This window comes from Saccostrea echinata, unplaced genomic scaffold (genome assembly GCF_033153115.1).
Source record: "Saccostrea echinata isolate AGI-Se365-2 ecotype Australia unplaced genomic scaffold, CSIRO_AGI_Sech_v1 ptg000022l, whole genome shotgun sequence".
NCBI lineage: Eukaryota > Metazoa > Mollusca > Bivalvia > Ostreida > Ostreidae > Saccostrea > Saccostrea echinata.
This window is the reverse complement of record NW_026889771.1, coordinates 4884325-4900542: the sequence shown is the minus strand read 5'-3', so window position 1 is coordinate 4900542 and position 16218 is coordinate 4884325. Positions and strand designations below refer to the sequence as shown.

The window sequence follows — 16218 nt, the reverse complement described above, 5'->3', positions numbered from 1 at the left end:
GGTTTATGAAGACAAAAGACTTACCAGAAGTTCACTCATTAATTGGATTGATTGTTTTAGTGAAGGCAGGGAGATGGTTAGAAGTGATGTTTGTTCTGTTGCCCAGCGAAAGCAGGCCTGGGAAAAGATATGTCCTTAGTTGAGCAAATTGTTATGAAACAGCGTCAAGTAACTATTAGAAAAATGGTTGAATATCTTAACAATAATATAATTATTGAATCCCTAAAACATCGTTTACTTTAGACTTTAAACATATGAGATATGATAAATAGAAGGCGCCCATACTTTATCCACATTGGATAAATGACGCTCCCGAGACAGAGGACTCGGGTTGTGATGGGTCACCATACTAATTGTAGGAAGGGATATCCTTATCCACCCATCCTATTGCCGAGATTTGGCCATTTCTGACAGATGGACTGTTCTTGTTATAAAAAGTAACTTGCATGGTAAGAAATATAAGGCTCGGAAAAATGCTTTAGCTTCTGTGAACAGACTGCTATGGAGCATGCATGTCACGTGACTGCCTGGATCACGTGATTCGCGCATGGGCAGAACAATGGCAGATGTGCATTAAAATCGGAGAGGACTACTTAAAAAAATAATAAACACTGAAACCTCATTTTATTTCTTTTAATGAAGTAATTCAATTAGTTTGCGAACTTTTTGATCACCCCTCGTATATTGACTAATAAACAGGTACATGTATGGTGTGAGAAGAGTAAATAATAATGACAAGTCAGAAGTAGGGATAATATACACAAATTATAGGAGTTTTCAACAGTTAAGACGTGCAGAGATAATTCTTTTCCCTTTTTCCCCTTCCTAGCCCCCAGCTTGTTCATGTATGCAAACCAATACTTTGTTTTGACAAAAAAGAAGATTATGAATATACACAAAAATGTGCACAAAGTTTAATAGTGCGTCTCTATGAATGATTTTTCTAATACTAGGAGGGTGGGTTGACTCAAAATCATAAATGGAATATCAAGTAATCTAATCATTGATGCACTTTTGAATTTGATGGCGGGCATATTGTGAACATTTCCAGTTCAAGGGGGGTGAGGATGACCTCCAGGGATTCATAACCTTCATACCATTAGATACATAATGACACAAGGAACAAAATTATGTATGGTCAAGGGGAAGAGTTTTCAACCATTTTTGAGTTTCATGATCATTTGTTGTTTCAGGAACAGGGGGTGACCAGGGAGACCTCGGGTCAAGACCCCTTATACCATTTAATCTTATAATACAAAGACTGCTTTTGGGTTTCCGATTTTATTTTAAAGTTATTTGATCGTTTCCATATCCAGGAAATGGGAATGACCCCGTGGGACTTGCTTCAATGTATAACTTGCATGTGGAATCCGATGATCTTTAACCCTTTTTAAACTACAACCCAACCATTTGCATCTCAGATTATTTAACCCCATTCTATACCTAAACTTGTACTTACCGCCTGTCATGGGTACTGTCCACTTCACTAAATATAATCCAGTTAGAACACACAATAAATCAATTCCTACTGTTTTGTATTTGGGACCTGGTAATATCAACTTTTAAAACTTGCTGAAAAATAGTGGGTCGAATTATTTTGCCTCTCACAATGGGGATTAAAAAGGCAAAAAATTCTATTGTCTCCATTTCAAGCCCAGGAGGGCTATTGAAAACGGTTGTGTAGAAAGTTTTGTTGTGGAAAGTAATAGAAAGAATGTTAGGAACACATTTGAGAATGACAGCTAAAATAAACGGAGAAATAAATCGAGAAACATGAGTACTTTTTGTGCGCTGTATATATTTTTATTGGATGGATCTGTAGCTCTCTCTATTCATCCATCACAATTTTTCAGAAAGGGAGCTACAAAGCTACAGCTACTCTGACAAATGACTTCCTTCTTAATAGTGGGTAAATTTATTTTTATCTATGTTTCATTCATTAATGACTCGCGCCATTTTCATTATGAAATTTTTTTCCAAATGTTAGAGTAAAATCCCCTTCATAAAACATCACGTACAGAAAAGCTATAATCCGGTATATAGAATATGTTAAAATTTCCATTACATTTTTACTCCAATTTTGATTTTCTTTTGTATGATCCCTCTTCTTCTAGTCCTTGTTGGACCTGGAAGAACACACTGATAGGATAAGGAATAGGGATTCCCACTCTCCTCTATCTTGAGCTATTTTCTCCACCTCTCCCCAGGTAAGATTCATGTTTTTGATGGCTTTCTTAGAACATGGCTAACCCATCTCCATCTTTTAATAAGTATGATTTGTTGCTAATTTTTCCATCACTATAGGTTCCACAAAACTTTACCCCAGGTATATAATGTGCTATAAAAATACATACATCAAGCCCTCGAGGAAAGAAAATATATACATCAAGCCCTCGAAGAAAAGTTTCTTTCTGTTGGGGGGGGGGGGATAAAAGAGCTATTCCTAAGAGCATACTATTTTCCCGAACATCTGAACAAATTACGGTATACATAGCGCATATCATAAAACAAAAATTATCATTACAGCAAAAGTTGTAATTTTTAGATGTAAATATGTGAAGGAAGGTTTTCTGAGCTTAAATGGCAAGAAAATGGTTTTAAAAAAGTATGAAATCTTGCACTTTTATTCCTTTTTTTTAAATAAAAATGTTTGATAAATATTCATTCTATAGAAAATCTTAGTGGTTTTGCTTTGAAAGGGTCCAAAACCAGTAACTTTTTCAGAATTTATGATTTATTTCTTATTGACAGAGATGTTGTACGTAGGTGTTATTCTGTTATCAGTTGTTTGTCGGACAATTTGTACCAAACCTTGCTCAACAGGTAAGGAACCGACTCATTAAATTTCCAAAAAAGCAGGTTTTCCAACCTCTTGTCAAATATTGTTTTAATCTTTGAAAACTTTTGTATTAAACTCTATATTAATGCTGACGCACCTAAGTAAAAACATTGAACGTAATGTTTATTAATATTATTCCAGGAAAAGTAAACAAATATCAACTTACATTTTTTTCAAATACAAAATATTATAAAGTGTAATACTATATTTATATATTTTAATGCCTTTACAGTTGAATGTTATTTATTTAAAATCAAAACACGAAAAACAATATATTAGTTCGGTGATTTTTTTTTTTATTTATTTCAGGACAAATGTCTCATTATTTGTTTTTCATTAATGATAATGGACAAAATTACACACCTCAGATTTTAAATAAAACCAGCAACGAAATATGCGACCTGAAATTAAATCAATCATCATCATCAAATTTGACTCATCCTACTATATATGGCGTTAATTCCGATAAGAGTGTTCTAGCTTTTGTGGGAAAAGAAATGTTTCTTGCTCTGAGTGACGAATATCTAGGCACTGAATATGTTGCCTTAGTATACTACACTATTACACGGAAGAGCATCCTGGGATTGGGCAACCCTACAGAACATACTTTGACTGTCAGATTGAAATTCCCTATGAGAAGAGGATCTGATGGAAAGGTATGTGAAAATGAGACTAAAGACCTTACTCTGCAAGGATATGAAGCAAAATCTCTCAAGTTTGACTGCGATATAACGGGGACACACATTAATTCTTCGGAAAAGCTAATAGTCTACACTGCAAGTGTTCCAGTGCAAAAATCAGGAAAAGCAGAATATCTGGTGGAACAACTGTTACCAATCACATTATGGGGAACGTATTACGTGATTGTCCCTGCAGGTGATCGTCCTTACGGTAATATAATTTCGATTGTGACTGCCTTTGAAAACACAACAATCCATATCTCAGGGTATGATTTCGTCACCATTCCAAACAAGTATGATCGAATTCAACGACGAGTCGACCCTTATACGCCATTAACGATTCGAGCTTCAAAAAATGTGTCTGTGATGCAAACATACTGGTACAACACTGGAAATAGTGCATCAGTTTATATAATTCCTCTTGCTTTTAAAACTGATATACAAAGAAATATCGACGACATCGATTACTTGAGATTTACTTATACTAACATCAGCTACAGTGGAAGCGAGTATGTTCCTCTATCTAATTATTTTTTGTACAGAAATCAGTCTGAACTACCAACATCTGCACAAGGTTGTACCATGTCTGCTGCCTTAAATGACACTGGAGGTACCTACTGTCCATTCCTTAAAGACAACAGTGTAAGGATATATGATTTATGCTCATAAAACAACTACATCTATATTTTAGGCGTGTCACTGTAAATGATTCCACTACATTTCTAAACACCTGTTAAAATAAATGTAAGGTACCGGAGCTTAGTGGAAGCCTGGTCACTGCGCGTAATTAAAACAAAGTCTTTTTAGCTCACCTGAGCCGAAGGCTCATATGAGCTTTTCTGATCAAAATTTGTCCGTTGTCTGTTGTCGGCGTCGTTGTTGTCGTCGTAAACTTTTCACGTTTTCATCTTCTTCTCCAGAACTACTGGGCCAATTTCAATCAAACTTGGCACAAAGTATCCTTGGGTGAAGGGGATTCAAGTTTGTTCAAATGAAGGGCCACACCCTCCTCCAAGGGGAGATAATAACGAAATAGCAAAAAATTAATGGCATTATTGAAAAATCTTCTTCTCAAGAACTCATGAAACTCATGTGGAATTATTGTCAGGTAGTGTAGATTCAAATTTTTTCAAATCATGACCCCCGGGGGTAGGGTGGGGCCACAATGGACGATCAAAGTTTTACATAGGTGTATATAGGAAAAATTTTCAAAAATCTTTTTCTCAAGAACAGCAGAGCAGTGATTGGTAATATTTATGTGGAAGCATCCTCAGGTGGTGTGGGTTCAACTTTGTTCAGATCATGACCCCCGGGGGTAGGGTGGGGCCACAATGGACGATCAAAGTTTTACATAGGTGTATATAGGAAAAATCTTCAAAAATCTTCTTCTCAAGAACAGCAAAGCTATGTTTGGTCATATTTATATGGAAGCATCCTCAGGTGGTGTAGATTCAAGTTTGTTCAAATCATGACCCCCGGGGTAGAGTGGGGCCAAAATGGACGATCAAAGTGTTACATAGGTGTACATAGGAAAAATCGTCAAAAATCTTCTTCTCAAGAACAGCAAAGCTATGATTGGTTATATTTATGTGGAAGCATCCTCAGGTGGTGTAGATTCAATTTGTTCAAATCATGACCCCCGGGGGTAGGGTGGGGCCACATTGAATGATCAAAGTTTTACATAGGAATATATAGGAAAAATCTTTAAAAATCTTCTCAAGAACAGCAAAGCCACGGTTTGTCATATTTATACGGAAGCATCCTCAGATAGTGTAGATTCAAGTTTGTTCAAATTATGACCTCCAGGGGTAGGTCGGGGCCACAATGAAAGTTCAAACTTGTAGAGAAAAAAGTCACAGTTAGTCAAAAAATTATGTAAGCATCCTTAGTTAGTGTAGATTCAAGTTTGTTCAAATCATTACCCCCCCCCCTTCACTTTTAGGGGTAGGTAAGGACTACTTAAGCATTTAAACTTTTCAGTACTAAACTGATTTTTCCTTTTTTTCCTAGCCACAGTGCTCAGGTGAGCGATGTGGCCCCTGGGCCTCTTGTTTTTTCTTGTTTGTACTAGCCTCAATTCTTTAAAGTAAAGAAATAGAAATCGTCCATCCATTTATTAAGAGACAGATAGTGGAGGATAGAGAAATTTATTAATCTGCATGAACAGCTTGTTTATTATTTTCAGACTGACAACTTATTGCCAAAAAAGACCAACTTTATTGCGGAAGCTAATTATCATAATTGCTGTAAGTATTGACAGATAAAGTATTGTTTACCGTGTTTATCTTCACTATTTGAGTGATAAAAATACGGAAGCCGGTTGGTGCCAGGTAGAAAAAATAGATCTGGCGGCCTACCGGCTTCCGTATAAAAATGATAATTTGAACCTATATATAATTAATTTGTATGTTCTACTAACTACTTTGTATGTATGGAATAGTTTCAGGTATCAGAGACACTGTATCTGGTGAGTATACACTTACAAGTCCATACAAAGAAATATAACGCGTTTTTGTTCACATTTTAAATTCAGGGTAACTCAATACAAGAGTTATAAACGCTAATTCCCCTAAGAGTGGTACGATACAATTAACATCAGTAGCTTTGAGAATGGATCCAAAATTTTATAGGCTTTAAATTAAAACCAAGAAACCAAGAAACCAAGAACTGATAGAACATTAAGATACCTTCTAATCTTTTTTCTTTTTTTCTTTATTTGGGAGAGAGAGAGAGACTAAATTCTATGTCTTGTGCGCTTAAAGTAAAAATAAATAAAAACTAGTGCTAATTGTAACGAGAACCGTTACATATGTTCCCCAAACGGCTCCCAATCCCTTATGATGCCCCATTCCCTACAAGCTTCAATAAATTAGACATTACTTTTGTAATATAGATGGACACTTTATTTTTAAGGGTATTTCATTGGAAAACTACTCCGATATAGCCATATGGGTATTAGCCAATCAAATTTCAGCGCATGTGCTTGCATATGTTTTCTACATTTTTCACATTAATTTTCTTATAGTGTCTCACAATACATACATTTGTGTTAAATAGTAAAGAATTTCACTGAAAAATAAGAGAGATGTAACCCTTTAAGTATTAGCCAATCAGAATTCAGCATACGTGCATTCATGGCCTTGCATTCAATTTCGATAGTATCATAATGTAGGAGCTCTATGTGCCTATACATGTCGTAAATTTCATCCTGTTTTGTTGAAAACCAAGGGAGTTATAGACATTCAAAGTTTCAACCAATCAGATTGCAGCACACATGCATGCGCGTGTTTTCAAGAAATTTCCTATATAACATGTTGTAGCACCTTATAATATATACTTATATTCTAAATTTCAAAGTATTTTGTCAAAAAACAAGGAAATTATTGAGATTTTTGTATCAGTCAATCATAGAAGAGCGCACGTGCATGCGCGTGAGTTCACGCTAATTTGACCATGTTATCTTGTCTAGACTACTAATATATCTTTATATTTTGAGTTTCAAAGCAATTCATCAAGAAATATAAAAGTTACGGCTTCATCAAGTATATCAGTCATTTCACTCATTGCACGCGCACGCACGTGCATGCATGTGCGCGCAAAATGATCTTCGTTACGAACACCTACAAAACATGCCTATTAACCCTAAAAAGGTTTCATGTCAATCGGATGAGTGGTTCTATGAGAACACTCCCGGACAAAAAAGTACCGGAGAAGAAAGTAGAAAAAAAGAATAATAATAATAACTAGAAACTCATTGCGAGCAATGAGAGGTCTTCCGTCCGATTCTGAAAATAAAAACGAAAATTCAAGCTGAAAAAGAGATAAAAGAAATTCAGACACTCTGGAAATTTAACCCTGGTCGTCAGCGTGAAAATTCAACTTGCTAACGTTAACCATTCATTTTTTACATCACTTCCGGTCACGACCGGAAGTACCGGAAGTAACGGCGATACAAGATTTTCTCACGATTCATATAACTGATGACTGACCATCAGTCCTGAAAGTTTTAGACTTCAGTCGTTTACTGTTGCCGAGCAATATTGTGAGATCAAATTCTAATTTTGAGGACAGGTAAACACGAGACCGGAAGTGAATTTTATAAAAATCTTTGACTTTTCTCTAGACATTTGCAGTATATACAACATACATAAAGTCATTTCAAGTACTTTATCGATGAGCAATATTTATGAGAAAGTTAAATATCAAAGTAAAGAAGTTTATCTCCTAAAACCGGAAGTTGACGTTTTTGTTTCCGGTGGAATCTAACATATTTCCAAACAGCGAAAGAGATGCAATAAAGTGATGCAAGCATTAATTTAAAAAAAGAAAAGTTAATTTTTTTTTTAGATTTCTTTGATCACTTACTGTGACAAGCGGAAGTGACGACTGACGCGTTTCACCCAAATGGTTTTGCCTACTCCTCAAGGTCCATAAATCTTAAAAGTTTGGTGTTTTAATCTTTTACTTGGTTTTGAGATCTCGCTCAGACAACTTCACATTTTGAGGACAGGAAAACATGCGACCGGAAGTGAATTTTTGAAAGATATTTACGATTACTTTAGACATTTGCAGTCTGAATAACATATTTAAAATTCATTTCAAATACTTTTTCTAGAAAAAATATTGTTGGGAAAGTAAAATACTCAAATTATGTAGCTTTTCTCTTATAACCGGAAGTTGTCACTTTTGTTTCCGGTGAGACCAACATCTTTCGAATCTGCGAAAAAGATGCAATAAAGTGATGCAATTTTTAATTAAAAAAAGAAAAGTTGAAATTTTCGATTTCTTTGATCACTTCCTGTGACGACCGGAAGTGACGGCTGACGCTCTGAACCCAAATGCTTTTGCCTACATCTTAAGGTTTGTTGCTCATATAAGTTTGGTGTCTTAATCTCTCACCGTTTCCGAGATCTTGCTCAGAGAACTTCTCATTTTGAGGACAGGAAAACACGCGACCGGAAGTGAATTTTACAAAGATATTTGACGTGACTCTAGATATTTGCAGTCTAAATAACATATTTAAAATTCATTTCAAATACTTTATCTACAAAGGATATTAATGGGAAAGAAAAATACTAAAATTATGTAGTTTTTCTCTTATAACGGGAAGTTAACGTTTTTGTTTCCAGTGGGACCAACATATTTCGAAACTACATAAGAGATGCAATAATGTGATGTAAATATTGATTTAAAAAAAGAAAGTTGAAATTTTACGATTTCTTTGATCACTTCCTGTGACGACCGGAAGTGCCGACGACGAACGGAAAGGCAATTCTGCAAATTTAGAAGTCACGTTCTATGCTCTCTAATAAGTCTCCAGTTCATATCTTTAGCCATTCTTGAGAAAAAGGGGCGACAAAATTTCATTTTAAAATCAGGAAATTGCCCATAACTTGGAACCAAAATGGAATTTTCCAAATTTTCCTTGTGATGAACAAAGTTCATACAATGACTGACTTTTCCTGAAAGTTTCATTGAAAACGACTGAATACTTTTCGAGAAATCGCGTGCACAAAATTTGGTCAAAAAAAAGAATAATAATAATAATAATAATAATAATAAGAAACAGTAGAATCACTATAAGGTCTTCCGTGAAGACGGAAGACCTTAACTAGACTCTTGTTGCCATGGCAACAAAAAAGTCTTCCGTTCTACTAAATCTGTAAGAATTTGCTTTTTTCTGTGTAAAAAACATACATATCATATTTACTGTGAAAGAAATAAATAACTGGAGGAAAGTCCTTTCAGTACTTAAGGTACTTTGATTTTCATGATCAATCTTGTATAATGCATTTGGCACCTATGAGATATTTACGTATATCATAGAGCAAGGATAATTAGCATTTAAAAAAAATGTTTGCAATCAATTCTAAGACAAACAAACAGACGAACGAACACCGTACTATCATAAACTTTACTGTGTATATGTTCTGGCATAATTGTGATGGTGTTATAAAAAAAATATAATGAATTAAGTTAGTATCAAATTAAACGTAAAGTCACTGAGTTTTGAATATAATATAATATTAAGATTTGACAGCATACCTATAAGAAAGATTATTCAATTACAGTAATTATTCAGCAATCGATTGATTGATTGATTGATTGATTGATTGACTATTCATCTTCTTCTCTTAGAATCATTTGGCCCATTTATCACACTGGTCAAATCCTCACATTATATGACAAGAAAAACATTTAGCGTATTAGATAATCACACGCTCTCGTGTTATGATCAATCCATTCTATTCATGTGAATGATATGTAGAATTCAAACGTATGCTGGAGATGCCCGTTTTCATAATTGTATTAAATGTTTAGTCAGTAACACGTCTTTCCGATGATGGCAAATTCACAGCTAATTAATACCTATTTAAAATTCTAATATAAGCCTCGTATTGCACCACCGAAACACTAAATCTGTGTCAGAGTCAAGTGATTTTAGTGCGTTACTGTTGGGACCCACTTTCTTTGAAACAGGTCAAAGTGTTAACAATGAGTAGGTTGTTTGCTTAGTTCATTAAAATTTCAAATTAAATTTTTCTTGGTCATCCTTCCAAAGTTTAAATAAAAGTGATGCACCAACTACGGGTATATATATGATAAATTCTCAAATTTGATTTTTTTGTTTGTTTGTTTGTTCTTTAACGTCCCTCTCGAGAATTTATCACTCACATGGAGACGCCAGCACTCGCCGGTGGAGACTGCAAATTTTTGTCCTATACTTTGGCACTTATCGCCATTGATCAGTGAGGAATCTTTTTTGTGCCAGCACCTTCTGCGACACGGGACCTCGATTTAAAGGATCCAAAGGACCGGTCTCCACGTCCCACAGTCGAAGTTTATAATACCGAGATATTTTATTTATTTTATTTTATTTTATTTTTTCACAAGTTTGTTGCATTGGATTTACTTAAAGATCATACTTCAAGATCATTTCGAACTCAGGCTATTTTATTGCAGTGCAGACAGCGCGGGTGATCTTGATTGACAGGTCAACACACGTGCACTTCGTGTGATACTTTTTAAGCAGAAAAATATACAGAATGTGACCATGACTGACTATGAAATCAGAAAACATTTAATAAAGAATGGGTTTGACTGATATAGAACTAATTTTTGGTCTATGTAAATAGATAGGAGGATCGGGATTAAGAGGGAATCTCTCTCTCCCCCTCTCTCTCTCAGACGTAAATTGAACATTTCATAATGACAAATCTACCATTATAGAATATGAAATTCTGTATACATGTAAATGGTAATTATATTCACATGTTCCAGATTTAAATCTAAAACGAATATATAATTCAAATGCCTAGCTGCACGAACGTCTCCAAATATTAATCAAGACGGGGGGGGGGGGGGGAGCTTCAAAGGAATTAGATAGTTGCATTATAAATTTATGAATTATAAGGAAAAGTACGGACGTCAGTTGCATGTACATAATTATATATCATTACATAAAATTGTGTTCATTCAGGTACATGTATATACTTATCCCACATATCAACAGGACCTGTGCAATTTTTTTATCATGTTTTTTTTTTTCTCAAAAGAAACATACAGAGTAGCATTATTTCACACAGAATCGCATTTTCACATATTTTTTTTTATCTCTGGAGTATTTGACAAGAATCCAAGAATCGCCTTTTCACATCTTTTATAACTCCTTGGGTATATAGAATATAGATCATGTGACATCTTTTTATCAAAAATACATGTAATAACCAAATCTAATCTACATGTATATACTGATTTTCTTTCTTTTAAGTGACAAATATCAATTTATTTCCAAAGGCTTTAATACAGTCTGTATTACAAATTTCTATCGCTCAGTTCCTTTTTAAGTGTACGTAATATTTTTTAATATCGAAAATAAAACTCGGAAATCGGGATAATTTCGCATTCAAATCATAGAGAATAATAAATAGTCTGCATTATAGAAGGCTTAGTAACTATCTTATTCCGAACTTACTATACGAGATAGATAAATTGCATGCCTGTCCATCACTTTAAATGTATATTCAGTGCGTATAATATATTTACTTGAATTACATACCTAGCAGATATAGTAATTTTTTTTTTTACATATATTCATGTGTAAATCAATTAACTGTCAATACAGACTTACACTACACTGGCAACTTCAAACTTTACATGCACTGGAAGCGGTAACCAACGTACTCTTAAATTTTGAAGAGTGAATATAGAACGTCTAAATATTTTGATATGGAGAGTGTATATGTCCCTGACGTCATCGATACTATTTCCGCCTTTATCTCGAAAGTTCTATTCTCACTTACAAGTCAGAGTTATCTTTCTTTGCCCATTGTCTACACACTAGGTAAATAGGGAAAATGGCGGTACCGAAAATCTGCAAAATGTGGAATCTGATTTCAAAACAAATTATATATTTAGTATCTGTAGAATAACCTCTGTTATACATAATAATATCTTGAAAAAATATTAAAAAACAAAAAAGTTGAAAATTGACCAAAAACAAATTCACTTCCGGTTCGGACAGGAAGTACCGGAAACAAACGAAAACAACTTCGAAACAAAGAGAATATCATGATCTAATACTCCTGTAAATTTCACATCTTTATCTCAAACCGTTTCCGGGAAAAATTCCGGACAAAAGTCCATTTAAAAATTGGAAATTCGGCCGTAACTTCGGACCGGAAGTGAATTTTTCAAAAAACGGAATTTTATATAAACTTCATATATCAGCCTACTATCATGTGAAAAATTGTGAAAATCTATCCAACCATCTCTGAGAAATCGCGCTCACAAAATTTGGGAGGAATAATAATAATAATAATAATAATAAAAAGAAACAATACAATCACTATAAGTCTTCCGTTGTGAACGGAAGACTTAATAATAATAAAAAGAAACTAGACTCTTGTTGCCATGGCAACAAAAAAGTCTTCCGTTCTTCTAAATCTGTGAGAATTTGCTTTTTTTCTGTGTAAAAAACATACATATCATATTTACTGTGAAAGAAAAAAAAAACTGGAAAAAAAGTCCTTTCAGTACTTAAGGTACTTTGATTTTCATTATCAATCTTGCATAATACATTTGGCACCTATAAAAGATATACGTATATCATTAGCAATTAAAAAAAATTGTTTGCAATCATTTCCAAGACAAACAAACAGACGAACGAACACCGTACTATCATAAACTTCACTGTGTGTATGTCTTGGCATAATTGTGTTGGTGTTATAAAAAAATATAATGAACTAGACTCTTGTTGCCATGGCAACAAAAAAGTCTTCCGTTCTACTAAATCTGTAAGAATTTGCTTTTTTCTGTGTAAAAAACATACATATCATATTTACTGTGAAAGAAATAAATAACTGGAGGAAAGTCCTTTCAGTACTTAAGGTACTTTGATTTTCATGATCAATCTTGTATAATGCATTTGGCATCTATGAGAGATATACGTATATCATAGAGCAAGGATAATTAGCATTTAAAAAAAATGTTTGCAATCATTTCTAAGACAAACAAACAGACGAACGAACACCGTACTATCATAAACTTTACTGTGTATATGTTCTGGCATAATTGTGATGGTGTTATAAAAAAAATATAATGAATTAAGTTAGTATCAAGTTAAACGTAAAGTCACGGAGTTTTGAATATAATATAATATTAAGATTTGACAGCATACCTATAAGAAAGATTATTCAATTACAGTAATTATTCAGCAATCGATTGATTGATTAATTGATTGATTGATTGATTGACTATTCATCTTCTTCTCTTAGAATCATTTGGCCCATTTATCACACTGGTCAAATCCTCACATTATATGACAAGAAAAACATTTAGCGTATTAGATAATCACACGCTCTCGTGTTATGATCAATCCATTCTATTCATGTAAATGATATGTAGAATTCAAACGTATGCTGGAGATGCCCGTTTTCATACTTGTATTAAATGTTTAGTCAGTAACACGTCTTCCCCATGATGGCAAATTCACAGCTAATTAGTTACCTATTTAAAATTCTAATGTAAGCCTCGTATTGCACCACCGAAACACTAAATCTGTGTCAGAGTCAAGAGATTTTAGTGAGTTACTGTTGGGACCCACTTTCTTTGAAACAGGTCAAAGTGTTAACAATGAGTAGGTTGTTTGCTTAGTTCATTAAAATTTCAAATTAAATTTTTCTTGGTCATCCTTCCAAAGTTTAAATAAAAGTGATGCACCAACTACGGGTGTATATATGATAAATTCTCAAATTTACTTTTTTTTTGTTGTTTTGTTTGTTCTTTAACGTCCCTCTCGAGAATTTATCACTCACATGGAGACGCCAGCACTCGCCGGTGGAGACTGCAAATTTTTGTCCTATACTTTGGCACTTATCGCCATTGATCAGTGAGGAATCTTTTTTGTGCCAGCACCTTCTGCGACAAGGGACCTCAATTTATACGATCTCATCCAAAGGACCGGTCTCCACGTCCAACAATCGAAGTTTATAATACCGAGATATTTTATTTTTTTATTTTATTTTATTTTTTCACAACTTTGTTGCATTGGATTTACTTAAAGATCATACTTCAAGATCATTTCGAACTCAGGCTATTTTATTACAGCGTCGGGTGATTTTGATTGACAGGTCTACACACGTGCACTTCGTGTGATACCTTTTAAGCAGAAAAATATACAGGATGTGACCATGACTGACTATGAAATCAGAAAACATTTAATAAAGAATGGGTGTGACTGATATAGAACTAATTTTTGGTCTATGTAAATGGATAGGAGGATTGGGATTAAGAGGGAATCTCTCTCTCTCTCTCTCTCTCTCTCTCTCTCTCTCTCTCTCTCTCAGACGTAAATTGAACATTTCAGTATCATAATGACAAATCTACCATTATAGAATATGAAATTCTGTATATAAGTAAATGGTAATTATAACCACATGTTCCAGATTTAAAACTAAAACGAATATATAATTCAAATGCCTAGCTGCACGAACGTCTCCAAATATTAATCAAGACGGGGGGGGGGGGGGGCTTCAAAGGAATTAGATAGTTTTATGAATTATAAGGAAAAGTACGGACGTCAGTTACATAATTATATATCAATACATAAAATTGTGTTCATTCAGGTAAATGTATATACATATCCCACATATCAACAGGACCTGTGCAATTTTTTTATCATGTCTTTTTTTTTCTCAAAAGAAACATACAGAGTAGCATTATTCACACAGAATCGCATTTTCACATATTTTTTTTAACTCTGGAGTATTTCACAAGAATCCAAGAATCGCCTTTTCACATCTTTTATAACTCATTGGGTATATAGAATATAGATCATGTGACATAAATAATTTAACTTTTTATCAAAAATACATGTAATAACCAAATCTAATCTATATATTGATTTTCTTTCTTTTAAGTGACAGATATCAGTTTATTTCCAAAGGCTTTAATACAGTCTGTATTACAAATTTCTATCGCTCAGTTCCTTTTTGAGTGTACGTAATATTTTTTAATATCGAAAAAAAAAACTCGGAAATTGGGATAATTTCGCATTCAAATCATAGAGAATAATAAATCGTCTGCATTATAGAAGGCTTAGTAACTATCTTATTCTGAACTTACTATACGAGATAGATAAAACTGCATGCCTGCCCATCACTATAAATGTATATTCTGTGCATATAATATATTTACTTGAATTATATACCTAGCATATATAGTAATTTTTTTTTAGATATATTCATGTGTAAATCAATTAACTGTCAATACAGACTTACACTACACTGGCAACTTTAAACTATACATGCACTGGAAGCAGTAACCAATGTACTCTTACATTTAGAGGAGTGAATATGGAACGTCTAAATATTTATTCTATCTACATATGGAGAGTGTATAAGTCTCTGACGTCATCAATATTATTTCCGCCTTTATCTCGAAAGTTCTATTCTCACTTACAAGTCAGAGTTATCTTTCTTTGCCCACTGTATGCACACTAGGTAAATAGGGAAAATGAGGGTACCGAAAATCTACAAAATGTGGGATCTGATTTCAAAACAAATTATATATTTAGTATTTGTAGAATAACCTCTGTTATACATAATAATATCTTGAAAAAATATTAAAAAACAAAAAAGTTAAAAATTGAGCAAACACAAGTTCACTTCCGGTTCGGACAGGAAGTACCGGAAACACACGAAAACAACTTCGAAACAAAGAGAATGTCATGATCTAATACTCCTGTAAATTTCACATCTTTACCTCAAACCGTTTCCGAGAAAAATTCCGGACAAAAGTCCATTTAAAAATTGGAAATTCGGCCGTAACTTCGGAACGGAATTTTATATAAACTTCATATATCAGCCTACTATCATGTGAAAAATTGTGAAAATCTATCCAACCATCTCTGAGTAATCGCGCTCACAAAATTTGGGAGGAATAATAATAATAATAATAATAATAAAAAGAAACAATACAATCACTATAAGTCTTCCGTTGTGAACGGAAGACTTAATTAAGTTAGTATCACATTAAACGTAAAGTCACTGAGTTTTGTAAAGTTATAATATCAAGATTTGACAGCATACCTATAAGACAGATTATTCAATTACAGTAATTCTTCAGCAATCGATTGATTGATTGATTGATTATACGTATGTTGTTTAACGTCCCTCTCCAGAATTTTTCACTCACATG

General features: G+C 33.7%; 1 protein-coding gene across 1 annotated transcript in view; it reads left to right on the top strand.

The window, feature by feature from the left end:
• Nucleotides 1-3471: 3471 nt before the first annotated feature.
• The window catches only part of LOC133190655 (uncharacterized), a 91969-nt gene continuing 79222 nt past the window's right edge, over nucleotides 3472-16218 (top strand). The window contains exon 1 of the mRNA XM_061326347.1: nucleotides 3472-4129. Coding sequence (XP_061182331.1) covers nucleotides 3472-4129 — 658 coding nt within the window. The remainder of the gene's footprint in view (nucleotides 4130-16218) is intronic.